Source organism: Palaemon carinicauda, chromosome 1 (assembly GCF_036898095.1).
Source record: "Palaemon carinicauda isolate YSFRI2023 chromosome 1, ASM3689809v2, whole genome shotgun sequence".
Classification (NCBI taxonomy): domain Eukaryota; kingdom Metazoa; phylum Arthropoda; class Malacostraca; order Decapoda; family Palaemonidae; genus Palaemon; species Palaemon carinicauda.
In genome coordinates, this window is record NC_090725.1 from 100229865 (window position 1) to 100256967 (window position 27103).

The 27103-nt window shown below is 40.5% G+C and overlaps 2 protein-coding genes across 2 annotated transcripts in view; one reads left to right on the forward strand and one right to left on the reverse strand.

Moving 5' to 3' along the window:
* LOC137650128 (zinc metalloproteinase nas-4-like) overlaps positions 1-27103 on the forward strand; it is a 241460-nt gene that overhangs the window by 55838 nt on the left and 158519 nt on the right. The window lies entirely within an intron of this gene.
* Positions 15485-27103, reverse strand: part of Ppt2 (palmitoyl-protein thioesterase 2) — a 128714-nt gene continuing 117095 nt past the window's right edge. Inside the window, exons 5-6 of the mRNA XM_068383366.1 lie at positions 16346-16486; positions 15485-16183 (exon numbers count right to left, since the gene is read on the reverse strand). Coding sequence (XP_068239467.1) covers positions 15985-16183; positions 16346-16486 — 340 coding nt within the window. The 3' untranslated portion in view covers positions 15485-15984. The remainder of the gene's footprint in view (positions 16184-16345; positions 16487-27103) is intronic.

Genomic DNA, 27103 nt, shown 5'->3' on the forward strand with positions numbered 1-27103 from the left:
GTACCTCTACATACGAATTTAATCCGTACCATGACCGACTTCGGATGTAGAAAATGTTTGGATGTAGAAACGAATTTTCCCATAAGAATACATTGAAATAGGATTAATCCGTGGTTGAGCCCAAAAAACCTATGATAACTCCTTAATAAATTACTACACATAATTACACATGACAATATGCACTCTAAATTAGATAATAGACATGTAAAAAAGAATAATTATAAAAAAATAATAAATAAGAAACGTGTTTTTAGCGTCACTTTACCTTAGAAAGTCCAGCGCAGGTATTGGTCTTGCTACGCAGAGAGGAGATGGACGGGGTGGCGAGGAGGTAGAGAGGGTGACTACGATAAACGTACACTACCGTAACTTATTCTAACTTACATTAAGTGAACTTCAACCTAACTTAGCTCATTTATTTTTTTTTATTTTTTTATTTTATATTTTTTTTTTACATTTTCTTTTTTTCTTTTTGATGATTAATTTTAATCACTTTCACTCTCTCCACTTAAAATTGATTGAATTTTTTTCTCTTAACTCTTTGCCGTTTTCTTTGAACCACTTCCTTCCTCTTCATCACGAGTTTGCTTTGTAGTTTTTTAAAGAAGCTATCGATAGAAAGTTGCTTGGTACGGCTTTTCAGAATGTTTCAAAAATGAGTTAGGCAAACATCATCGAACTACGCAACTACACGACAAACCTGTAATTTTTTTGGATGGTATTTGTCGATGAAGTCGACCACGTCTTGATATTTTCCTAACACCTCTTTTATTTGCGCCGAACCTAACCCATGTTCTACCTCCTCGATCCCTTCCTCGTCATCACTCATGTGCTCAGACATAGCATGGAGTTCCTTGAGCTCCTCTGTGGTGAGTTCGTCGTGATGTTCGGCGACGAGTTCCATGATGTCATCTGCATCGACCTCCAGACCCATGGAGTTGCCAAGGGAGACGATTTCCTCTACGTCTTCCGCTGTACCCACCACGGGATCAGGTTCGGGGTCAAAACCCTCGAAATCTCGGGGAGAAACTGCATCAGGCCACAGCTTCTTCCAGGCAGAATTCATTGTCCGTCGAGTTACTCCCACCCAAGCCTGATCTATGATCTTTAAGCAATGCACGATGTTAAAGTGGCTTTTCCAAAATTCACGCAAAGTTAAGTTTGTGCTTTGCATGACATTAAAGCACTGCTTGAATAGGTGCTTGGTGTAGAGCTCCTTGAAATTCGAGATGACTTGCTGGTCCATGGGCTGGAGGATAGAGGTGGTATTCGGTGGAAGATGCAGCACCTTTATGAACTTGAATTCATCGAAGATATCATCTTCAAGTCCGGGGGGGGGGGGGGGGGGTGAGCGGGTGCATTGTCAAGGCATAGCAGGCACTTTAAAGGCAATTTCTGCTCATGAAGATACTTCTTCACAGAAGGACCAAAAACTTGGTTAACCCATTGGACAAAGAACTGCCTAGTGACCCAGGCCTTCGAGTTGGATCGCCAGAAAACATGAAGCTGGTCCTTATCCACATTCTGTGCCTTAAAGGCCCTAGGGTTCTCAGAATGGTAAACCAGTAAGGACTTGACTTTAAAGTCCCCACTAGCGTTGGCACATAGGGCAAGAGTCAACCGATCCTTCATTGGCTTATGCCCAGGCAATTTCTTCTCTTCGGCGGTGATGTAGGTTCGACTGGGCATCTTCTTCCAAAACAGCCCGGTTTCATCACAATTAAACACCTGCTGCTCTACGTAGCCTTCTTCCTGCACGATCCTTTCAAAGCTCTTCACAAAGTCAGCTGCAGCCTTTGTGTCCGCACTAGCAGCCTCTCCGTGGCGAACAACTGAGTGAATCCCGGACCGTTTCTTAAATTTCTCAAACCAGCCACGAGTTGCCTTGAAATCGTCTGAGGAAGGTTCGGTTGAGCTCTCCCCAGCATCACCCCCAGAGCTCTCCTCCTTCAAGTCCGTGAAGATGGCGTACGCCTTCTCGCAGATGATAGTTTCGGTGATGGTGTCGCCAACAATCTCTCTGTCCTTCATCCAGATTAGCAGAAGTCGTTCCATCTCTTCTATGATAGGGCTACGACGTTTTGAAATGATGGTGATCCCCTTAGAAGGTTTCACTGCTTTAATGGCTTCTTTCTGTTTCAAGATTGTCGAGATCGTCGACATATTTCGGCCATACTCTTTTGCAAGTTCACTCACGCGGATGCCACGCTCATGCTTTTCAATAATTTCTTGCTTTACTTCTAAAGAAAGCATTTCCTTCTTCCTTTTCTTACCACTACCACTACCACTTGCAAAACTAAGCCTTTTAGGACCCATGCTTTACGTAAAATACCGTAAAAGGATGAACGTAAAAATTCACGATTAAAACACTTAATAGCAGAACGCACAGGGCACAACCACACGAAGCCGAAGAGAACAAAGGAATGACCCAAGCCACGCTAATTGAGGGTCCCTCCGAGGTCGAAGTGCTGCCTTCTATCGGCGGAAATAAAAAATATATGCGGAAATAAAAAATACATCCGGGCGCTATGAGTACCACCTACGCGTACAGATATTATTTACTTCGGATGTCGAAAAAAAATTCGGGGTGTAGAGTAGGAACGTGTTCGAATTGTACTTCTCGTGTCGAAAATTCGGATACTGTTCAACCGGTACGACGAAAATTGCTTACTTTGTGTGTCGAAATAAAATTCTTGTGTAGAGTCGAAAAATTGCTTGAATTTTACTTCGGATGTTGGAAAATTCGGATGTAGATACGTTCGTATGTAGAGGTTCCACTGTATACCTTTGAGAGGAAGAGCCTCTGTCTCAGCAATGAAAGGCTACTGTTCAGCTTTAAGCCTTGCCTTTAGACTGAAAAAAGTTGATCTTACCTCTTTGTTGGAGTTGTTTCTCCTCGTATAAATGAGTTCAATCTCTCCTCGTTCAAATGAGTTCACTTGCCCCCAGTTAGAAGTTAGACATGTTCCTTGGAACGTTTTATCGCTTCTATGTATGCATAAACATATCGTACATGCTCCCCAGAAGTTTCAGCCAATTGTTTTGACAAATAACGAAGATATAGAGGTCTTTAAATGATGACGTCATCCTTACTGTGTCGTCTGCATGACTGAGTTTGAAAAAATCGTCTTTGTGTGTTATTTTGGCATATCTATAGCGATTTTTCACTTATGTTTTGAACTATCGTACATCTGCCAGAAATGGGAGGCATTGGTAGAGCGTAGTTGAATGAAATCTACTCCTCAGAGAACAGAAGCCAAAGTTTCCAAACACTTAACAGAAGTTATAATGCATGCGTTTGTTTACTTGAAGTTTGTATGTAGATTGTTTTCGCAATGTCCTCGGGAACTTTATAGCAAGGCCAATGTTACCTAAGGTCATAAAAAGAACAATTAGTCAATAATTTTTCCAAACAATGAAGATATAGCGGTCTTTAAATGATGATGTCATCCTTACTGCGTCGTCTACCTGACTGAGTTTGACAGAATCGTAGATCTCTCTCTCTCTCTCTCTCTCTCTCTCTCTCGAATTATACAAATACTATAATTCTCTCTCTCTCTCTCTCTCTCTCTCTCTCTCTCTCTTGAAGTTCGCTTGTAGATTGTGCTTTCATAACATCCTCGGGAACTTTATAGCAATCCCAATGTTACCTAAGGTCATAAAAAGAAAAAAATAGTCTATCATTTTTCCAAACAATAATGATATAGCGGTCTTTAAATTATGACGTCATACTTACTGTCGTCTGCATGACTGAGTTTGACAGAATCGTAGTTATGTTTATTTTTTGCATCTCTCTCTCTCTCTCTCTCTCTCTCTCTCTCTCTCTCTCTCTCTCAATTTGAACTGCCATCTATAGTATATCAACCAAATGCTATCACTCCAAAATTAAATTCATGACTCTCTCTCTCTCTCTCTCTCTCTCTCTCTCTCTCTCTCTCTCAATTTGAACTGCCATCTATAGTATATCAACCAATGCTATCACTCCAAAATTAAATTCATGACTCTATCTCTCTCTCTCTCTCTCTCTCTCTCTCTCTCTCTCAATTTGAACTGCCATCTATAGTATATCAACCAAATGCTATCACTCCAAAATTAAATTCATGACTCTCTCTCTCTCTCTCTCTCTCTCTCTCTCTCTCTCTTACTCTTATGTTTCGATATATCGTACTTCTGGCAGAAATGAAAGGCATTGGTAGAGGGTAGCTAAATGAAAACTACCAGCTACGAGAACATCAGCAAAGTTTCCAAAGACATATAGAAACTATAATGCATGTGTTTATTTACCTGAAGTTCGTATGTAGATTGTGCTTTCACAACGTCTTCTGGAACTTTATAGCAATGCCAATGTTACATAAGGTGATAGAAAGAACAAAGAGTAAGTGGAGAACAAAAAAAAAAAAAAAGAACCAAGAAAGAGGGAAACATGAATAAGAGTAAAAGCTGAAACCTGCTAAAACACTGGGCAATAATGAGAGATCGCTGGCAACTCGTAACATAGGAATAGTAAACTGAGGGTTTCAAATACCTCGTTTAGGGTGTATTTATGTAAGAATAAACAATAAAAGTTATCATAATAATATTATCTTGATTTCTTTAAGAAAAGAAGCGAAAATTTGTTGCAAATCTTTGGGAGCTCATAACTCAAAAACATACTTATTCACACTTAGGTACATTTTTCTCACTTATTTGTTGTTCGATATTAGAGAGAAAGATATCATTGAAAAGAAGAATAAAATTCCCACAATTTTGTCAGACAAAATTTTGATTTTCTTTTTATATTTTTTTTCACGATTATTTTCCGTCTAGACGAGGAAAAAAAATAAAAATTCATTTAAAAAAAACAGAAAGGAAAATCAAAAATTCTGTCTGACAGAATGGTTCGGTTGATAGAGTAGTTTTCATGGTATAAGTTTCAATACAATTGATATTATAGTAGTGGGGAAAAATGTACCTAAATTTTTTTATTTAAATCATGATTTTTGCTAATAAATCCTAAAGTTTTTGATCAAATGACTTGAAATTTTTATATGATGAAGGTATTATATATTTCTAAAACATATATAGAAATGGTGTAATTTGGATCATTAGAAAAAAAAATGGCGGACGGTCCCCTTAAAGACACTATTTTTAGTAAGCTTAGCTACCTCTAAAAGAGTCGGTGAGATTCATGCTTTTAGGAAAAACATTGGTTTTAGAAACGGGAAAGCTATATGCTCCCTACAGCTTGACTTTCTAGCCAAGAACGAACGTCCTTCTAACCCGTGGCCAAAATCTTTCAAAATTGCTAACCTCTCTGATTTGGTGGGTGACAAAATGGAGAAGGTCCTGTGTCCTGTTAGAGCTCTAAGGTTCTATTTAGACAGGACTAAAGGTTTTAAGAGGCAGTTCAGAGGCTCTTTGGTGTGCCGTCAAGAAGCCTTCTTTACCTATGTCTAAAAACGCCTTATCATATTTCATAAGACTTTTAATTAAAGAACCCCACACACACTGTAGTGAGGGAGTTCTTAAGCTTTTAAAAGTTAAGACTCATGAAGTTAGAGCTGTGGCAACTTCTGTGACTTTTAAACAAAATCGTTCTCTACAAAGTATAATGGATACAATGTTTTGGAGAATTAAATCTGTACAGTATTCACATCATATTATTTAAAACTTGTCCAGACTCTTTATGAGGACTGCTACACTTTGGGTCCATTCGTAGCAGCGAATGCAGTAGTAGGTGAATGATCTAACACTACACTCCCTTAATCCCTAGTACCCTTTTTCTTCTCTTGGAACTTGTATATATTTTTAGGATTGGAGGAAATTGTTAGACAATCTTAAGCAATCTTTGATTTAGTCAGGTAGTCAATTGTTCCTTGAGAGCGCCCGGAACAAGGGTATTAGTTGAGGTCCTGTCAGCATTAGGTTATTCACCGTTTGACAGCTCCTAGAGTTCTTCAGCCCCCTGGGTGGATCGCTGGTTCTCAAAGGATAGCAGACTTATTAAGGCAGAGAACCATTGAAGTCAGCTTTCTGAATAGGTACGAACCCTTAAGCTAAGTATTGTTTATTAAACTTTTAAGTGAAATTCCATTAATCTTGCTGTCTCTGACCCACCACCAAGGGTGTCAATCAGCTATTATATTTAACCAGCGGGTAAGTTTATTTGTTTAAAAATTATATTTTCATAAAATAAATTTTGAACATACCCACTGGTTATATAACTTAAAATCCCCCCCTTCCTCCCCTCTAGAGACCTATGGGCATGGAAAATCTGATACTAGGAGGGATATTTTGGCCTAGCTCCGTGGTGGCGCTAGTGTATACCTGGCATGTCTGTGCGATCGCCGCGAGTTTTGAATTTTCTGCCGGTCAGAAGAATAAAGCTATTTTATATAACCAGCCGGTAAGTATGTTCAAAAATTTATTTTATTATGAAAATATAATTTTTTTGTAGTTCATGCAGTATATACCGTACAGTATTTAGTATGAAAAGTAATGGGCCAAGAACACTACCTTGATGAACACCAGTTGTTGCATTTCCAATACTCATCATGGTGGCCATCATTAACAACTCTGCAATTTGTTAGTTAAAAATTCAATAAGGATGATATGAAAAGACCCTGCTACTCTCCAACTGTTTGTTTGAAAACAAACGACTTCACTTCATGATTAACATTGTCAAAGGCAGCACTATAATCAAGTCCAATCATGCAAACTTTCTGAACATAATCTAGGGATCTCTGTACAGTATTGAACTTTGTAAGAAGGGCATCACATGCTTCAAGGCCTTTGCAAAAACCAAATTGAAAACTAGGGTATAGTTTATTACCTTAAGCATACCTATTTATAAGTTATGCCAAAAGACAGTAAAAAGCTTCAGACAATATGGAATTTGTGGAAATTAGGCGCTAAGTAACGGGTTAGAGCTACCATAAACACATTAACTAATGGAGAAACATTATCAAGTCTCCAACAAGTGTAAAAAGAACCTCTTCTTGTAAACTTGCAGAAAATAAGACAACTTAAGAGCCAAGAAACAGCAGTCTTTTATAAAAAACAAAGGAAAAATACCATTCGGACATATACCTCCATAAGTATCAAGGTGTCCATCAAGAGAGTTTTAATTTTATGGGACCAAAAATCAAACTACAGTACAGTAGTTAATTTAGCTACTAGAATGAGGAAGATCAAGTTTCTAATTACTCTGCTTACTGTCAAGCACATCAGCCCTCCCCTCCAGAAGGAAGAGACGCGGTCTTGGAATTGTTTTGCTGTGCTCCAAAACCAAAAAATATTAGGCTAGAGCTGCCCTTGTACAGTGGAACCTCTACATACGATTGTCTTTACATACGATTGTTCCAACATCCGAAGTAAAATTCCATCAAATTTTTGTCTCGACACTCGAAGTAATGCTCCAACATCCGATGTAGATCTTGTTTACGCCGGTAGATGGCAGCATGTAAGGACGCTATTGAGCGTCGAGTGCTCTGTTCACTGTGCTTGTGTGTATCGTGTGGTTGTCCTCTGTTTGGTCTGTTATTAACAGTGCTTATTTTCTTCCTTTTTTCACATTTCCTTTTTGATTTTACCTATAATCATGGTGCCTAAGAAGCTAAGTTTCAATACAGGTAGTGGTGAGAAAAGGAAGAAGGCAATTCTTTCATTAGAATTGAAGCAAGAAATTATAGAAAAACATGAGAGCTGTGTGCATGTGAGTGATATGGCTAAACAATATGGCCGGAATAGGCCTATGATCTTGACGATCATCAAGCAGAAGGCAGCCATTAAAGCAGTCAAACCATCGAAGGGAATCACCATTATTACAAGACATCGTAGCAATACCCTGGAAAAGATAGATTGCCTTTTGTTGATAGGGATAAAGGACAAAGAGATTGTTTGCAACGATCATTTGTGAGAAGGGCCAGCGTGATGAACAGAAAGAAAGAAAAAAGTGAAGCAAAGAAAACTAAGATAGCATTAACAAGCTCTTTTAAAAAAGTCCCCTCTCTTTTTCTGTTTCTCTCTAAACATAGCATTAACATGTTCTTTAAATAAAATTCTCTCTCTCTCTCTCTCTCTCTTGTCTTCTTCGCTGTTATAGTGTTAGAGACGTCTATTATTTTTTTCCTTAGAGAGAGAGAGAGAGAGAGAGAGAGAGAGAGAGAGAGAGAGAGAGAGAGAGAGAGAGAGAGAGAGCCTTACCTTATTTTTTTTTTTTTTTTTTTTTGGGTTCCCCCAGGTCCCTCAGTGTGAGGCACCTCGTATATCCACCAGAGAGTTGCTAATACATCTTCCGGTGTATTTTGCATCTTCCAGTCTTGGATGGTCTGGGATGCATCTTAGGTATTTATCGAGCTGATTTTTAAACGCATCTACGCTCACTCCTGATATGTTTCTTAGATGAGCTGGCAGCACATTAAATAGTCGCTGCATTATCGATGCTGGTGCGTAGTGGATTAATGTCCTGTGCGCCTTTCTCAGTTTACCTGGAATGCTTTTTGGCACTATTAATCTACCTCTGCTTGCTCTTTCTGATACTTTAAGCTCCATGATGTTTTCAGCAATTCCTTCTATTTGCTTCCATGCTTGTATTATCATGTAGCGTTCTCTTCTCCTTTCTAGACTGTTTAGTTTTAAAAATTGCAGTCTTTCCCAGTAATCAAGGTCCTTAACTTCTTCTATTCTAGCAGTATAGGACCTTTGTACACTCTCTATTTGCGCAATATCCTTTTGGTAGTGTGGGTACCATATCACATTGCAGTACTCGAGTGTACTACGCACATAAGTTTTGTAAAGCATAATCATGTGTTCAGCTTTTCTTGTTTTAAAGTGTCTGAATAACATTCCCATTTTTGCTTTACATTTAGCCAACAGTGTTGCTATTTGGTCGTTGCATAACATATTCCTATTTAACATTACACCAAGGTCTTTAATTGCTTCCTTGTTTGTGATTGTCTCATTATTAGGTCCCTTGTATGCATACACCATTCCTTCTCTGTCTCCATAATTTATTGATTCGAATTTATCGGAGTTAAATACCATCCTATTTATCTCCGCCCATTCATATATTTTGTTTAGATCTCTTTGTAGTGAGTTCCTATCTTCATCACAAGAAATTTCTCTACTTATTCTTGTGTCATCGGCGAAACTTCTCACTACGGAGTTTTCAACATCACAGTCTATGTCTGAGATCATAATAACAAATAGCAGTGCAGCTAATACCGTACCTTGGGGCACACCAGATATTACCTGGGCTTCATCTCATTTCTCGTCATTTGCAACCACTATCTGTTTTCTGTTTTGCAGGAATTCTTTTACCCATTTTCCTATCTTTCCCACAATATTATGCTTTCTCATTTTTTTCTCCAATATGTTATGGTCTACCTTGTCAAAGGCTTTTGCAAAATCTAGATAGATCACATCTGTGTCTTTTTCATTTATCATATTATTGTATATGTTTTCATAGTGAGCTATCAGTTGGGTCTGTGTACTTTTTCCAGGTACGAAACCGTGTTGACCCATATTAAACAAATTATTTTTGACCAAATGGTTCATTATTTTCTTTTTTATTACCCTCTCATACACTTTCATAATATGTGATGTTAGACTAACAGGTCTATAATTGCTTGCCTCTAGTCTTGATCCACTTTTGAAGATAGGGGTTATATAAGCTAATTTATGTTTAACATATATCTCGCTCATATCTATACTCTGTCTTAGCAGTATTGCAAGTGGCTTCGCGATAGTGTTTGCAGTTTTTTTTAACAAAATCGCTGGAACTCCATCTGGTCCGGCTGCCGAGAGAGAGAGAGAGAGAGAGAGAGAGAGAGAGAGAGAGAGAGAGAGAGATATATATATATATTAAACAAAAAAGTGTTTAGAGTACATATGATTTTTAACAGCGTCAACGAGTTGAAAGACAATTAAATGTAACTAAGAAAGTAATAACAGCGAATCTGAATTCCTTTATTAACTAAAACAAATAGCGATACAAACACACTCGTGTGCATATGCACAAATACACACACACAGGTGTAGGAATTGCTACGCAGTAGGAGACAGACGGTCGGGGAGGAGGTAGAGATGGTGACTGCGATAACGTATGGTAACTCGTCATTGAAAGTGATGAAAATTAAAAAATCAAAAGAAAAAAAATGTAAAAAATGTGAAATATAAAAAAAAAAAAATAAGCCAAGTTAGATTAAAGTTTCCGTAGTGTAAGTTACGGTACGTTATCGCAGTCACCATCTCTACCTCACCGATCGTATCTCCTCCTGCATAGGAATTCCTACACCTGTGTGTGTGTGTTTGTGCATACGTACACGAGTGTGTTCGTATCAATATTTGTTTTAGTTAAAGGAATTCAGATTCGCTGATATTGCTTTTTTAGTTACATCTGTCTTTCAACTCGTTGACGCTGTTAAAAATCATATGTACACAACACAATTTTGTTTAATCTCTCTCTCTCTCTCTCTCTCTCAGAAAAAATTAATAGACATCTTTAACACTAACAGTGAAGAAGAGAGAGAGAGAGAGAGAGAGAGAGAGAGAGAGAGAGAGAGAGAGAGTGAGAGTGTGTGTGTGTTTATCTAAAGAACATGTTAAGATCATGTCTACCTTCTCGCCGATCGTCCGTCTCTTCCTGTGTAGCAATTCCTACACCTGCGTTGGCCTGTCTCTAAGGTAAAGTGACAATAAAAACACATTTTTTATTTATTATTTCTTTATAATTATCTTTTTCAGATCCTCCTTTCATATTATGCAATCATGTTATTGTTATGTGTAATTATATTTAGTAACTTATTAAGGAGTTATTATAGGTTTTTGGGCTGTGGAACGAATTATACAAATTACAGTGTATTCTTATGGGAATATTTGCTCCAACATACGAAGCAGTTTCTGGAACGAATTAAGATCGTATGTAGAGGTTCCACTGTATATGATGGTGTCAGGATATATTAAGAAAGTCTTCTAGATATGTGGAGAGAAGGACACTCTCGAGCAAGTAACTCCTCTCATTTACTTCCTCCACCTTTTGTTAGGCAGAGGAAGTATCACAACATCCTCTATGATTGTTAACAAGCTGGGAGCACAACAGGTGGTGTTTACAACTACAGATGCTGCAAACATGGAGAGGATTGCTAAGGCAACTTTAAAAGCCTCTTCAGGGGTAAACTACTGGGGTGGTTCCTTTGGCTATCTGAGCAAGAATGAGGATATGTCTGACCAGATAAACAGAAAGCGTTTAAGAATGTTTTGCTTCCTGGGCTAGGGCTGTCGAGTTCCCAGCACACAACGTGGCCAACCAGTGGGCTAACTGGATCTTGAAAAAGCATGTCCCCATCATTTCAAGATAAGAGATGGGTATCGGAGAGAAGCGCTCTGTCTTCGTAACTTGTCACTTGCGGGTCCTTCCTTGTTCAACACCGAAGACATCAACACAGTTGCAGAGCGATGGAGGAAGGAGAATGAAAACTCCCTCCTCCATTTCACGGTAACAAATCATTCCTCTACTTAAGCTCCTTCTGCACCGAAATAGTCTCCTGTGTACAGATAGGCTCATAAAAAGACAAATGAGGTTTGTAGGCAGTCCAATGCTAAGAAGTCTTCAAATCCCATACACTCCTTTCCGGATAAAATGGCATGGGGAAGAGTAGTTAAGGCTGGAAAATTTGGTCGCTCCCACGAGAGGCATTCTTCCTGTTCTGCTACTGGGTGGGGGGGATGCCTGAAGCACAGATGGCAGATATGGGAGATCCTTGGATGGTCAAGATCCCGCAAACAGGATACCGCATACCATCCACCAGGTCTCGTCCTCATCTGACACATCATCTAGTGATGTCATATTCCTTTGTGAAAGGATCAGGATAAGATCTTGCCCTTTTTGGGAGAAGTCCAGACCCTGCTGGAGATGGCGCCCAGGGGTCCCAATGCTTCTTTAGTCAACTCTTTCTGGTAGAGAAGGCATCTGGAGGCTGGAGACAAGTCATAGACCTCTCGATCTTGAACAAGTTTGTTCTTCAGATTCCATTCAAGATGGACACCACAGAAGCTGTCAGACAAGCTGTCAGCATGGGGGACTTCATGATCAAATAAGCTCACCTTTAGCAACATCTGTTGAGACACCCGACTTAACAGCTTCTAGTTACCAACGGCTGCTTTCGCATCTGATCTCTCAAGTGGCAGCTGAAGACCTTCTGGTCTACGCACAGGGATGTTCCAGACATTCTTGTCCCAGTAGGTACGGGAGCCAAAGAAAGATTAGAGTTGGTGGGTTCTAGATACCAACCTTCTCCAAAGGGTAGATCTCTCTGAATTTGATGCTCTTTCACGGATGCAGAATATATCCTCCAGGCTGTGGTCTGATTGCGATTGACAGTACCACTTAAACCTCTTAGTTTTTCAGGTCACTCCTTATTGTTGATGAGCGACATTTTTCAGGTCACTCCTTATTGTTGATGAGCGACAACACAAAGGTAGTGGAACATCTAAACAAACGAGGCGGTGCTTTTCCACTGTGGCTTTATCATTTAGCGATGGAAAACCTGTGTTAGATGGGAGAGAACTCTATCTTCCTATTAGCCCAGTTCATTCAAGGCAAAAAGACAACAAAGTTCTTACTTGTGGGGTTTGTCAATACTAGACCTGTTCATGATGTTTCTGAACCAGAAGCTTCTGGTGTACTGTTCACCAGTACCAGACCCTCAGGCAGCCTTTCATTATCTGCGGGCGACCTAGACGTCTATGTATTCCCTCCGTTCTTCTTTGAGGAGAGACTTCTACAAGGTGAGGTCATTCCTGAATCTATCGATTACTCTAATAACACTGCTGTGGCAGCAAGCAGAATGATACCCAGACCTTATATTTGTACTGTCGAAGGTTTCGAAGGCACATCCTTCCCTCCACAACTCCTTCGCTAACCACACGTCTAGATTTTTCACAAGACAATCTCATCCCTACGACTTCATGACTGGAAGTTATCAAGCTTCTCCTCTCACAGAAAGGTTTTTTGCACGCAGTTGCAAAACGGATGGCCGAGTACCTCGGAAGGTGTGGTTACCATGTGTAGCGAACAATCTTTTGTGGCTTGTGTTCTGCAAGGGGTGTCTCTCCACTTAGAGCCACTATACCCCTGATTGGGGAGTTTTTGTTGTACCTCTGGGAGGAAAAACTCCACTTAGTATCGGCTGTGAGAGGTTACCGCTCATCCTTGAGCCTTTTCTTTAGAATAAAAGGAATTGACATTTCCTCTTCGATGTAATTGTCTATGCTCATACGAAGTTTAGAGCTTACCTGTCCTCGATTGTCGTAAGGGAAACCACCTCTTAAGAATGTAGTGAAAGTACAGTACAGTACTTTGTTCCATGAAAGAAGGTCCTTAAGGGCTGGTGAGTCAAGCATCAGAATACGACTTTACTCTCAAGGCAGTCTTCCTTCTTACAATCACCTCTGCAAAGAGGATTAGTGAGTTGCATGGTCTCTCCTATGACATTGCCCATTCAAGTGAAGGGGGCAAGTAACACTATGACATTGCCCACTCAAGGGAAGGGTGCAAGTAACACTCAGCTTTATCCCTGCATTTATTATTAAGAGACAAAATCCGACTATTGTACCCTACGTTTCGGTCCTTTCCAGATTTAGTCTTCAAGAAGTAATTGATGATCCTGACCATTTTTTACTGTCCTGTGAGAGGCCTAAGGCGCAACCTCAAGCGTACTGAGAGAACTGGCCATCATGTCAAGCGTCTGCCTTCGAGTACAGGCAAGGTTAAGAGTAAGATCACCAAAAACACTGCTTCCTCTTGAATTGAGCAGGTCATGAACTGCACCCTAGATCCACACACTGCTCAACATAGTACAAAACCCAGAACTAATGACATCAGGGGTATAAGCACATCCCTTGCATTCAAGAGAAACTTCAATGTGGCGCAGGTACTCAAAGCGAGTGTATGGCGAAGGCAAAGGACTTTCACTTCCAACTACAGGATGTAACCCACGGGACCCTGAATGTATCATTTACTCTTGGACCTGTGGTTGCTGCTCAACAGGTAGTTTAGCTACCTTGCAGAACTAGTAGCAGTCGGTCGAGGGCAAATGTTACACGGTTTTAGGGCTGGGATTATTGGATAGAATGACTGGCGTTTTCTTCCTTCATCTTCCCCCTCTCATCGGGCACTGCAACCAAAAAGGACTGCATTCAGGCCTCCTTCCGACTGCAGGTAACACCATATTAGTTTTTTTATCTGAAATGTGTATACTGTATATTTTTTCCTATGTCCCTAATCTCCCTGCAAGGGGAAGTTGAGCAATGTCTAGTTGTAAGCATGAGTGTGTGTAAACTCACTGCTTACTTAACTGAAGTCACAATGCTAGTTCCCACTCACCATGGTTGCTCTGGCCACCAAATTCTCCTGCATTGACAAGCTGAGGGTTCACAAGGTATCAGGATACTCTTCTTATGGTCTATCAAAGCTCAGATTTGTATCCTGGGGCAATGTGTTCAGCCAGTTAGAATTTGGACTTCACCCACTTAGAGGGGAGTCTCCATAGTAAAGAAGAAAGATTTGTATTTGCGTTGGAACGAATCATTGTAATGCAATTCTTTACAAATCTTACTTCTTTACACATACTTGTTGCGTCATCACCTGCCCCCCCTATAACTTCTACCTACTATCAGTAGATGGATCTCAATGGGTGAGAGTGTGAAAGGGATGATTGGTCTACCCCACTAACTAGCGGAGTGTTGTTGACACCTCGAGAGAAAGTTTTTATGGCTAAATCCAGCTTGTGATGAAACGTATATCCATAGTAAAGAACTCGGGTTTGTATAGCTAGGAAAAATGTGAATTACTTCCAAATGTCTTATTAGTTTTAAAATTTGTGATATCTAATTGCCTTTGCCAAAATTGAAGATTCTGCAAAGGTTATGTATTCACCTGTCTTTTTTTTGTTTTTGTTTGGGAGCAAATTCACACAAAAACTAAGGCACCAATTTTGACCAAACTTGGTAGTTATGTTGGTTATGAGCCAAGGATGATTCTGTAACATTTTGGATAAAGTACATTGAACATAATTGCAATGTTAAATAAAGTACAAATATTTTGTAAGTATTTTTTGTTTGTGAACATTACGCTAAAATGACTGAACTAATATAAACGAAACTTTGTGGACGTGGGATATGACCCAAGGACAAATCCAATAGATTTTGAAGAAAATACATTGAAGCACAAGTACACAGTGGAGTTCAGAGCAAAATAAGACTGATTGGCATGGCAAAGACATGCTCTTTTAAGTGCTCCTCTAGTTTTCTCCTGTTTTATGGTTGAGGTGTCAAACTTGGTGAACTTTTTCTCCTTTAAATCAGAGGAAAGTACAGTATACATTACACAAATTGGACGCAAATTAAAGTACAGTAATGTATGTTCTTAAAAATCTTTAATAAATTCTAATATTAAGGATAAAATATATTTACAGTAATGAAAGGAGTTTTATTTTAAACAGTACATATACTATACATAAATACTGATTTACCGACATCAGGAAATGAAAAAAATTACTTTGCACAATTATTCATTTATACAGTACATAAAATTATAACGGGTGAATTATTCAATGCTCATAAAAATATATTAATCTAACTTTGTAATGAAGAATGGACACTTATGCTGACATTTGTCATATTTTCCTTAACATATAAATATTTCAAAGGAATAAGTTGATATAAATTATGTAACGTACATAATGTATTCTCCAAAGAAAATGCAATTATCACTGAACATTAGGACAAACATATTTTTAGAATTGCATAAAACTGCTATCTGAGAAGGTTTGTCCAAAATTGACTAGTTACTGCTGGAACACATCTAAGGTACAGCAATTCAAATATAATGTATTGTGAATGTAATAAATGCCAAATGTTATCTTACTCTCTATACAGGGGCAAGACCTCTCTTGCACTGTTTATGCCCTATCATAATTTACTTGTCAACTATGAAGAAAAAAATCAGTTAAGCCATGGTAATATACATTTCTGAATGACAGTAACATTGTGATGCCAAAAAGTATGTATAACACCGGGAACTTCATAAATTGTCACCTTTCCAGCTTTGTCTAATGTACGCAAGCCAAAAGTGTCTGTTCGATAATAATACTGGTCTCTCATTTCAGTTACGTTTTCGTTTTCATCAAAGTAAGCAAAGTGGCTGTAGAATTTGATAAAGAAAAAAAAATTAGATTTCTTATATAACAAGTTATATTATAACTATTCAAAATATACAATATTACAAATCAGTATAAGTATATATTATTTATATTATACAGTGCAGTAGTTTTGAACCTAGTTATAAAATGTAAAAATACTGTACCTTGACTGCCAAGGAGTAATGACACCATCATCTGGGCCACCAATGAGAATCAAATGTTCTAATTTCAGGAAATTCTTCCGGTAGTCTTTTTTATATGAACCATCTACCTCATTGTTCAGATATGGCAGGTAATTTGAGTACCTGGAAATTATGATATAGTTAATTCTTTTTAGCGAGGAAGATTTGCACCGACTCGCAGGGGTGCCCTTTTAACTCGGAAAAGTTGTCTAATAGCTGATAGGTCGGAGCTATTTTTATCCAAATACCATCATTGTTTTCAAATCCAAGTAATGTGAATCAAAACTCATTTACAAACAAAATTTCTCCATCAGATATAGGTTTTGTCAATAAATAATGTTAATGAATAAATAGATCGTAAAGTATCGTGATGGTAAATCTAAATTTAACAACACCCACCAAAATCAACAACATGAGTTTGTTTTCAAATGCACACTGCATAATTTTGAAACTTTTCACATATTTTAACACAAATTGGGATGAATTACACTAAGCATAAGAAAAACCTGTTATAAGCTTTCTTTGAATACCAGAATCTATTAAAAATGTGGAATAAAACACGCTATTGGTGGACCAAAATAGCGGTTAGGTAAAAGCAGGGTCCACTGGGTCCTGGCTAAAAGGAGCATTCTAATGTCAAACACCGAAGAGGGAATGGAAGGGAAAAGGAGGGGTGTTGAGATTGTAACTTGGCAGTGAAATTATGAATTAGTTTGTTGTTTTTATACAATTAATGCAACACTACAGTATCCTCAAACTGAAATTATTGCTATTAATAAAATCTAAATCTTCACGAAAATAAATAACAACCCTTTCTATATGGATTTACATCACAGGCCTATGATGTAAGTCTGTATATTATGGGATAAGCGAGAGAATTCAGCTGAGATGTTGGAACACACATATGCATGAGTGCGTGTAAATCACTGATTAATTTAGCACGTGTATAAGCTACATTTTTTACACAATACACAAGAATCTATACCTTTACCAAAAAAAAAAAAAAAAAAAAAAAAAAAAAAGCAAACCCTTTCTATACAGACTTGTACCATAGGCCTATGATGTAAGTCTGTATAGAAAGTTTTTTTTTTTTCGTGAAGGTTGAGATTTTAATAGCAATACTTTTTGTTTGAGGATAATGTAGTGTTGCATAAATTGTATAAAAATCACAATTAAGCGAATTCATATTGGCTACATACTGACGAACCTTCCGTTACTAATTTGGATTATCTTTCGTCGAAGCTGGAAGGTAGCCATTACACTTAGAGTGCGAGGTGGTAACCCTGCCTAACTGCTTCAGTAGGTAGGTTTGGGGGGTTACCCAGCCACCTCTATATATACTCTCACAGCAGTGAGATACGTCACTTTTTCTTTTGGCCCGGTAGAGATCAGACGTGTCCTCTCTCTCCCAAGACTGTCATTGGACTTTTTGATATTCTTTTTCTTTTCAGGTGTGCGTGTTTTCTCTTTGATCGCCTTCATGTCATCGTTGGAGACCAACCCACACTCCTTTGTGCAGAGGGCATTGCTGCGAGCTTGGTTCACCTGCGCAAAGTGTAGGAAGTGGCCTGCCTCCCAATGAGAGAAATTTCTATGGCATAGGAAAAAGAAGGCCAAGCACGATCATTTCCCCTCTGGGGTGAGGAAAGCGCAGTCTTCTTTGTCTTGCACCCTCAAATCTCTTTCAAAAGTTACTTCTTGCTCACGCTCTTCCGAGGGACAATCGAGTAGGAGCGCAGATCAACTAACTCCTTGGCAACCTGGGGTACTGGGTGGGGGATTGTTACTGCCCCCTAGAAGAGCAACTTAACCTCCAGCTGCCGAGGAGCCATTCTCCCTTTCAGATCTTTTGCAGGTGTGGCAAACCTTAGGGATTTCGGAACCCTCTTTGAAGGAGGAACTTCTACATCTCCTTCAGCGCAGTGCTAGGAAAGCCTTCTCTAGAGCCGTCAACATCTCATACTCTGGAACAGTGCGAAGTCCATTTTTCACCTTCTGGACCTTCCACGCGTGGACAAGGTGATTGCTCGTGTTTGCATTTCCAACAACCTCCTGCTGACGACGAACCCTATCACCATCCTGGGTCCACGTCTGTCCTGTAACCCTCAACCCTTTATTTCTCCTTGCAGGAACCTGCAGGTTGTAGTGGCTAATCTTCCGGGGATCAGCACTCCTACCACCACCAGCATGAAAGGAGGAGCATCGCCTCCGCCTCGCCCTTCTGGACACACTTCCCCTGATCGCCATTCGCGATGATCGAAAGATGTAATGGATCGTAGGTCATCACAATCCGAACGCTCTTCTTCTGAAAGGCGTTCACGCTCTAGAGTTTTGCGCTATCAAGACCTTTAGTCTCAACACTCTCCTCGAAGGCATTCCTCTTCACGAGCAAAAGTCTCGCGATCGCGAGCACAGTCTAGACCCAGGTCCAGACGCTCGTTCTATGATCTAGATTACCAGAATGGCACTCGCACTTGCGATAACGACGCTCCTGTTCATGAGGGCGGCTCAACCTAGGCCGTCACGACGTTCATGCCTTTCTCGAATGACAGCTAGACACTCCTGATCACGAACCCCACATTCCTGATCGAGGTCTAGACGTTCCTCATTTAGAGGAACAGGTAGGCGTTCGCGCAGTCCATCAGATCGTGGCCCCTCAACCCAACCTTCTCCCAAATGACCTCGGACCGAACGTGATCATGAGAATGACCACTTCTCAGACAGGCGTCCATCTAAATCCCCTGTGCCTTTCATCACCTGGGGAGTATTAGCAAAGCGTTCGCCTATGCGACGCTTGGAAAGGCGTACCACTGTGACGCGTTCTTCAACGATAAGGGTTGTTCCTACTCGGAAACCTTTTCTGCCAAGTTCGTCGGATGTAGGTGCTTCTCTGCGACAGCAGAAAGGCATTAGACCTTCCTATTCCTGTGTGGCTCCTCTTGCCAGCACTTCTGCATGCGATTTAGCTCGCAAATCTCGTGATTTCGCAAGCAAATTGACAATATCCGCGATCAATTAACGAGCAGATGTGTCAGAACCGCGACCAAGTGCGGTACCAACACCGTTGCCCCAGCCTTTAGCTTCTACCACCTCCAGGAAGGCCGACACTCTTTCCAGATGGTTTTAGGGAGCTGCCTAATAGATTCGCAAATGTTTCTATTAGGCCGGACCGTCCTCGTTCACCAATGGAATGTGTTCCTCTGCCAAAGAGACTTTCCCCTGCGTCGACTGAGGCACCTAGAATTCCCTCCAAGGGTCGTTTTTCTCGTAGACCTCCAAGGGAAGCTCAGGGGCAGAACTTCCTGCATGGGTGAGTACTTTTCTCACCAACCTGCAGAAGTCTCTGAATGTGACCACCACAACCTCCAACTGTTCCAGTCAAAGCGACACCTGGGATTCCTTTGGAACCCTCGTCGAGTTCGTCCGATGGGAGTCTAGATCCTAGAAGGAGATCAACGTCGGACAAAGCTCGTAGATTACCCCCATCCTGATTGCGTGCCAAAGGTCCTCGATCTTCTGACAATAACATGGCCAACCTACCCTTTACCCCTGTGAAGGTAAGGGAAACCATGACTAAGAGGCAAAAAAGAGGGATGAAAGGTGTAACTTCACCTCACACAGACATCATCCCCCCCCCCCCCTAGGATGAGTAAGGACATAGGCTCGCCCAAGGAGATAACCATCCATCCCTTCAATTCTCAAGAAATTGAGGTAGTGCCTCTGGACCAGCGTCTGATTTCCATACTTCTTCTAGAGGAGGAGCCTTCAGCTCCTAGTGCCAAAGCTTCGTCGAGTGCCTCGAAAACCTCGCAAGTTCCCCCTTTTAAGACTGCAGAGGAAGGTCCTGTGAGTAGGGAGTTGAAGGACACCAAGACGAAACCCAAGAACGCTGCAGCAAGGGAAGCTCGTATGGCTGAGGCACAGAGAAGGTCCCCTGTGGCATGTTCGTCTAATGATATGGTTGACATCTCTGACCTACCCCAGAATCTGCTGCACCATACGATCTCCGACCTTTGGTCAGAGTCAGAAACCAGCACATAAATCCTCTTAAGATGAGAGCAGCCTAGCTAGTTCTTCATCACTTCCAATAATTGCTGGCAGGTCACCCTGTGGTGTTGATGAGCGACAACACCATTAGTAGTAGCTTACATAAACAAACAGGGCAGTACCTTTTTGCAGCCTCTATGCCATCTTGCAGTAAAGATCCTAAGATGGTCAGAAGATCATTCGGTGTCTATCAGCTCACTTCACTCCCGGCAAGAGGAATGTGCTCGTGGACAATCGGAGCAGCGCGACGCAGATCGTAGGTTCAGAATGGTCTTTGAATCATCAGGTAGTCAACAATGTCCTGACTCTGTGGGATTCCCCAACTTTAGATCTGTTCGCAACATCTCTGAACAGCAAGCTTCTGCTGTACTGTTCTCCAGTCCCAGACCCTCAGGCTCTATGGCAGGATGCTTTTCAACAATAGTGGGACAACATCGATGTGTACGCTTATCCCCCATTTTGTCTGATGAGAAGACTGCTTAACGAGGAGCATCCAAAGATCTAATGATGACCCTTTTAGCCCCATGGCATCACGCAGTGGTTTCCGGACTTCCTGTAACTTCTAGTAGATCTATCGCAAGAGCTTCCTCCACGACCAGATCTACTCGAACAATCATACGCGAACATCTTTCACAGGACCGTGGAGTCGCTTCAACTTCACGCCTGGATACGATCCAGCGTCTCCTTTCTCAGAATGGCTTTTCACAACAAGTTGCGGAGAGAATGTCCAGTTACTTGAGTAAGTATTCAGACTCTGTCTACCAGGCAAAATGGAGAGAATTCTGTGATTGGTGTCGTGGAAGGAATATCTCTCCACTCGATACCACTATTCCAGTAATAGCAGAGTTCCTTGTATACCTTTGGAAGGAAAAACCTTCCTGTCTCGGCGGTGAAAGGCTATCGCTGGGCCTTAATGCTCGCCTTTTGGCTGAAAGGAGTCAACATTTCCTTTTCGTTGGATCTTTCGTCACTCACGAGTTAGGAGATCACTTGCCCTCAGTTAGAGATTAGGCCTCCATGGAATATGGTTTGCATCTTGAGACCCTCAAAAGAACCTCCTCCTATGAACCATTACATCATGCAACTGACTGAAACCTCACTTGAAGATGGCGCTACTGATCGCTTTAGCTTTGGCAGAGAGAGTTTGTGAACTTTATGGCCTCTTGTATGACATCGCCCCTTCGAGGGGGGGGTGACACTGCTTCGTCCCCGAGTTCATTGCCAAGACTCAAAATCCGCGGGGTACTGGACCATAGATTCGGGCCCTTTCAGATTGCGAATCTTGGTTCTGTAACATGACCCAGATCAGTTGTTACTATGTCAAGTGAGAAGTTTGAGAAACTATCTTAAACGCACTGCAGCAACACTACTCCGACTAACACCTCTGTTTGTTACCTCAGGTAGAGTGAGGAGGAGGAGCACTAAAAACACGGTTTCCTCCTGGATCCGCCAAGTGATTAAAAGAGCCTTGGCTCCCGATCCTCCTCCGGCTCGCCGACCTAGAGCCCATGATGTCAGGGGAATTAGCGCTTCCTTGACATTCAAATCCAACTTCTCCATGTTGCAAGTGCTTTCACAGCCCATTACTTAAAAGATGCGACCCCAGGTTCACTATCGGTCCTGTGGTGGCTGCTCAACAAGTGGTTTAAGAATACCTCTGACAAGTAGCAGTTGGTTGAGGGCATTGGTTATCTGGGTTAAGATTGGGATGAATGACAGTATATCCGGCTTTCCTTTTTTCATCTTCCCCTCTCTTGGGGTACAGCACCATGGGTCCCTCTGCAAAATGGCTTCAACCTCTACAGGTAATTATCACTTCCCTGGTGTAGCCTAGTATGTCATAAATTTTTATACTATCCACGTCCCCATTGCTTTCTGCGAATTAAGCAATGGGATACGTCTTGTTATTTCCTATATAAACTCAGATGATGTTTATACAAGACAACAAACTATTACACTGTATTGCACAGGTTGCTATTATGCTCGCTTTTTATGTTTTAGCGAGGTGTCAAAGTTTTCCCTAGACCACAGTTATATACTGTACTAAGTAAAACCAGGTCAATATCCATGCCAGACTTAGGACTTCCATACACCTAAGAGCAAGTCATCCAAATAAATAACGGAAGGTTTGTTAGTATGGGAACAAATGACAAATTTGGAGATAATTTGTATTTTTCCCTCACTAATACAAACCTGGAGTTATTTATATAAATTGGCCCGCCATCACCTGTCCCCCAGAAGTCCTGCTTGCAATCAAAAGTGGTGTACCTCACTGCTGTGAGAGGATATATAGAGGCGACTGGGTACCCCCAGCCTTCCTGCCCAAACAGTTAGGCAGGGTTGCCAACTCGCAGTTTTAAGTCTAATGGCTACCTTCTATTCCAGCTACGCCGAAAGATAATCCAAATAAATAACTCCAGGTTTGTATTAGTTAGGGAAAAATACAAATTATCTCCGAATTTATCATATTCACTTCTGAGTTGCAATCCCTACCATTCTTCGGTGTTTGACAGTAGAATGTTTTTTTTACCCAGAACCCACTCTGAGTGAGTCCTGCTTTTACCTAACCGCTATTTTCACTAATAGCGAGTTTTATCTATTCTACGGTTTCTTGTTCTAGACGAAAATTTATAACAGGTTTTTCTTGTGCTTAGTGTAATTTATCCCAATTTGTGTTAAAATATGTGAAAAGTTACAAAATTATGCAACGTACAAACGAAAAAAGCTGTCGTTGACTTCAGCAGGTGTTATCAAATTTAGACTTACCATCACGCTACTTTATAATATATTCACTCCATAACATTATTTATTGACAAAACCTATATCTGAGGGAGAAATTTAGATTAGTAAATAAGTTTCGATTTACTTTACTTTGTAATTATTTGAAAGCAATGATGGTATTCGGATAAAAATATTTTCGACCCATCGGCTATTAGGCAACTTTTCCGAGCTAAAATGGCAACCTTGTGATAAGGTGGAAATCTGCCTCACTAAAATAAATCAACCATACATACACTAAAATAAATCAACTATACATACTTGATATAATGAAGAAAATGGAAGAAAATGGGAAAATTGAATAAACAAAACATTTCATATATACAAACCAGTACCTTAAAACTGTAAGTTTACTTGTGAACGAAGGTTCTGGAGTGGGAGGTGAGACCTTCCGGACTCACCAGTGGTAGCTTATACACCCCCCCCCCTGGAACCCCCCCAAGCGGCGGCGCGAGCCCTAAACCACGCCCCCTTGGGCGGAGTTACCAGAGACGAGCGGGTTGACTCGGCAATGGAAGTCACATTTTTGAAGTTGTAATAGAACAAAAAATAACACAGAAGTGGTTGACCTTACCTTGGTAGTGCAAGTTATGAAGGAATTACTGTGAAGGTGCAAATTGTTGGACATAAAGGTCTTTTTACTAGTAAATTCAATCTTCTTGTGCTCTCTTGGTTGATATGAATATTGAAAGATTCCAGTTAGTTTGTTTTCTGTGGAATAATAGTGATTGTATGTGTGTGTTCTTGTATATAGCCTACTCTGTTGAATTATGAAGTTGTTAGAATATTCCCTCCTCAGTACTGTACATGGTCTCCTCGGCTCACGGGGGAAGGGTTGGAGGGTGACCCAGACTTTGAGTCCGGAAGGTCTCACCTCCCACTCCAGAACCTTCGTTCACAAGTAAACTTACAGTTCTGGAGAGGGAGGTCTCAACCTTCCGGACTCACCAGTGGTAGCTAGGCAGATGCTTCAGGGGGCTTGAAGATGAAGTCCAGCGACCACAGCATCGAAAGCTCCCTGTAAGCCGAGGAGAGCATAGTAAGAGCTGAAGACAGAGTCGCTTCTCCAATTCATTCTGGACATGATTTCTTGTATCGATACTCCATTGTATAGCAGTCTTGATGAAGCTTGCCCCCTTATAGAGTGAAAATTCGTTGACTGTTTAGTTGCATTTGGGTCGGCTCTGAAAATGCACTCCCTAAAAAGTTGTCTCATTTTTTGTAGAGACATTATCTTGAAGTGTTCATCTAGCCATATGTGGTCTTTCCTGTCTATGTTTCTTTCCATACAGACTTTGTTGGTGTATTCCAAATAGAAGATCAATTGTCTGACTGGACATATTTTTGGTCTGTTAGGAAGCTTCCTAAAGCTGATCTCTATTGGCGTGTAGTTGTTCTTTTGGTTTTTGGCCATGAAGGAAGGGTGGTTCCGTAAGACAATGTGTTCTGGGGTGAAGGTGCTCCTGGAAATGCTGAGATTGTTAAATTGATTAGCTCTTAAAGGGCAAGCTAAGGCTACTAGGAACAAGGTTTTCTGTGTCAGTGGTAAGGTAGAGTTATCTTTCGTGGTGTTGAGAAATGAAATTACTTTGTCTAGATCCCAGCCAGGGAACTGGTGAGAATTTCTAGGTTTCCTTCTATTAACTCCCGATATCATTGCTTTGACATATTTGTCCTCTGCAAGACAGTAACCTGGGAAATAGCCTGACAAGATAGGACCTAAAGCTGCTCTGTAGCTCTTCAGGGTGTTGTAAGACAGACCCTTGTCTATAAGGTGATTGAAAAATAAAATAATTGCTAACAGGGGAAATTTGTTGTCTCTTCCATACTCCTTGTGAATGAAACTTTTAAAAATGTTGTATAGGTTTTCATACTTGTGCAAGGAGCTGTCCCTCAAGCTGACAGCAATTTTGGAGCAAACCTCAGGAGGAAAGACGTTAGGGAGCTGATCCTTTAAATTTTGAAGGCGATCAAAGTTGATTGGAGCTTTGCTGAGGGTGAGATACAATCCTTGAGAACTATCTGGTAGTCTTCGATCTTCACAATATATCGTTTGTGCTGCTTCGCGACTGACTTCACTAATGGAATCCATGGTTCCGTCCCCTGCGATATGGTGCAGAAAAGCATATTATTATTGCATTCTTTATTGATTTTAAAAGCTACTTTGTGTAGTAAGAATCCTGGTGGAAAGGCATAGAGGGGTGTTGATCCCTTCCAGCTAATCGTAAGTGCATTATTGCTGATGGCTTTTTGATTTGGAAGAGATGAACAGAACTTTTTGCACTTAGTATTGAAACCATTTGAGAACAGGTCTATTTCTGGGGTGAAATTGAAGTCAGAGCAGATTAAGGAGAATAGACTGTCACTGAGGGAAGTTTCTGTGTGAATGGAACCCAGGTCCCTGGAAAGTGAGTCTGCGATGGTGTTACTTACTCCCCTGATCCATCTGGAATTTATCTGTATGTTGTGATCCTTCATGGTACTAAGTATTTTCCTGACTAGTTCATGGGCTAACTTGTTTCTGATACTACCCTGTTTCTTTATCCAACAATTAGTAACCTTTGAATCAACATGTATTAAGACTACCTTGTTGTATAACCTTGTGATGAAGTGTTCCAAAGAATAGAAGCAAGCTAATAACTCTCTTACATTGATGTGAAGGGAGGATTCTTCATTTGTCCAAGTTCCATTTATTGAGAGCATATTACCCGCTATTACTAATGCACCTCCCCAACCCTGGTTGGAAGCGTCAGTGAAAAGTTCTGCATCTATCTGTGGTTTTGGAATGTTAATCTCTCTGTACATTTGTCTCTGTTCCCATGGCTTTAGGTATTTTTTGAAGGTGTGGGGAATGATTTTGTACCCTGAATTAAAATAATCTTTTGCTAATATGAGAATGTCATCAAGATAGTTGAATATTAAGATGTTATATGAGGTTCTAATATACTTGATCACTGTGTACATTATTTTTGAAAAAATATAAGGTGCTGTCTTTAGTCCAAAGGGTATCACAGTCCATTTGAACTTCCTTTTACCTAGTTTGAAGGTTAGAAATTTCTGGCTACTTGCATGTAATGGAATGTGCCAATAAGCATCTTTTAAATCTAGTTTGCAGGCCCAAGAGTTTAGATGTAGATAGGGAAATATAGTATTGGCCTTGAGCATGGTAAAAGAAGGTTTTTTAATCATGGTGTTGAGCACTTTCATGTCAAAGATTAGTCGTACTGTTCCATCTGGTTTGAATTTATAAAATATGTGGTTGGAGTAGTAAAAGGAAGTTCTGGGGATCTGCTCTATGACACCTAGTTTTAGCAGTCTGTCACATTCACTTTCCAATATTTTACGCTTGTTAATTGAATAAAATCTATCTTTACCTGTTCTTTTTAATGACCTCTGGGCTTTAAGTTTATTATTAAACGGAATTCTCACCCCTTCATTGATAATTTTACAAGCAAAAGAGGCATTAGGAAGCTTTCTCCAACTATCAATATTCATCAATAATGACTTACCTATCCTATTCTCTGGGGGGCTCTGGGAGGAGTTATTCATTGGTTTTGAGGCCAAAGGTGAGGTCTCTTTACTTCTATCTTGATTTATAGCATTTGGCCCAATGTCATGATGGTCTGGTGCGGAGCAAAGCTCGTTATTATCTGGTGCTGAGCAAAGCTCATTAACCACTGGTGCTGAGCAAAGCTCGTAATTAACTGGTGCTGAGCAAAGCTCATTAACTGGTGCTGAGCAAAGCTCATTATTAACTGGTGCAGAGTAAACATCGTTATCAACTGGTGCATAGAATACTGGTGCTGAAAAAATTTCTCTTTGAACTGGTGCGGAGCATGGCTCAATTTCTAGGGTCTTTCTTTTCTCTGGCTCCTGAACTATTAGCTTGTCCATTTTGTGACCTCCCCCCCCTGT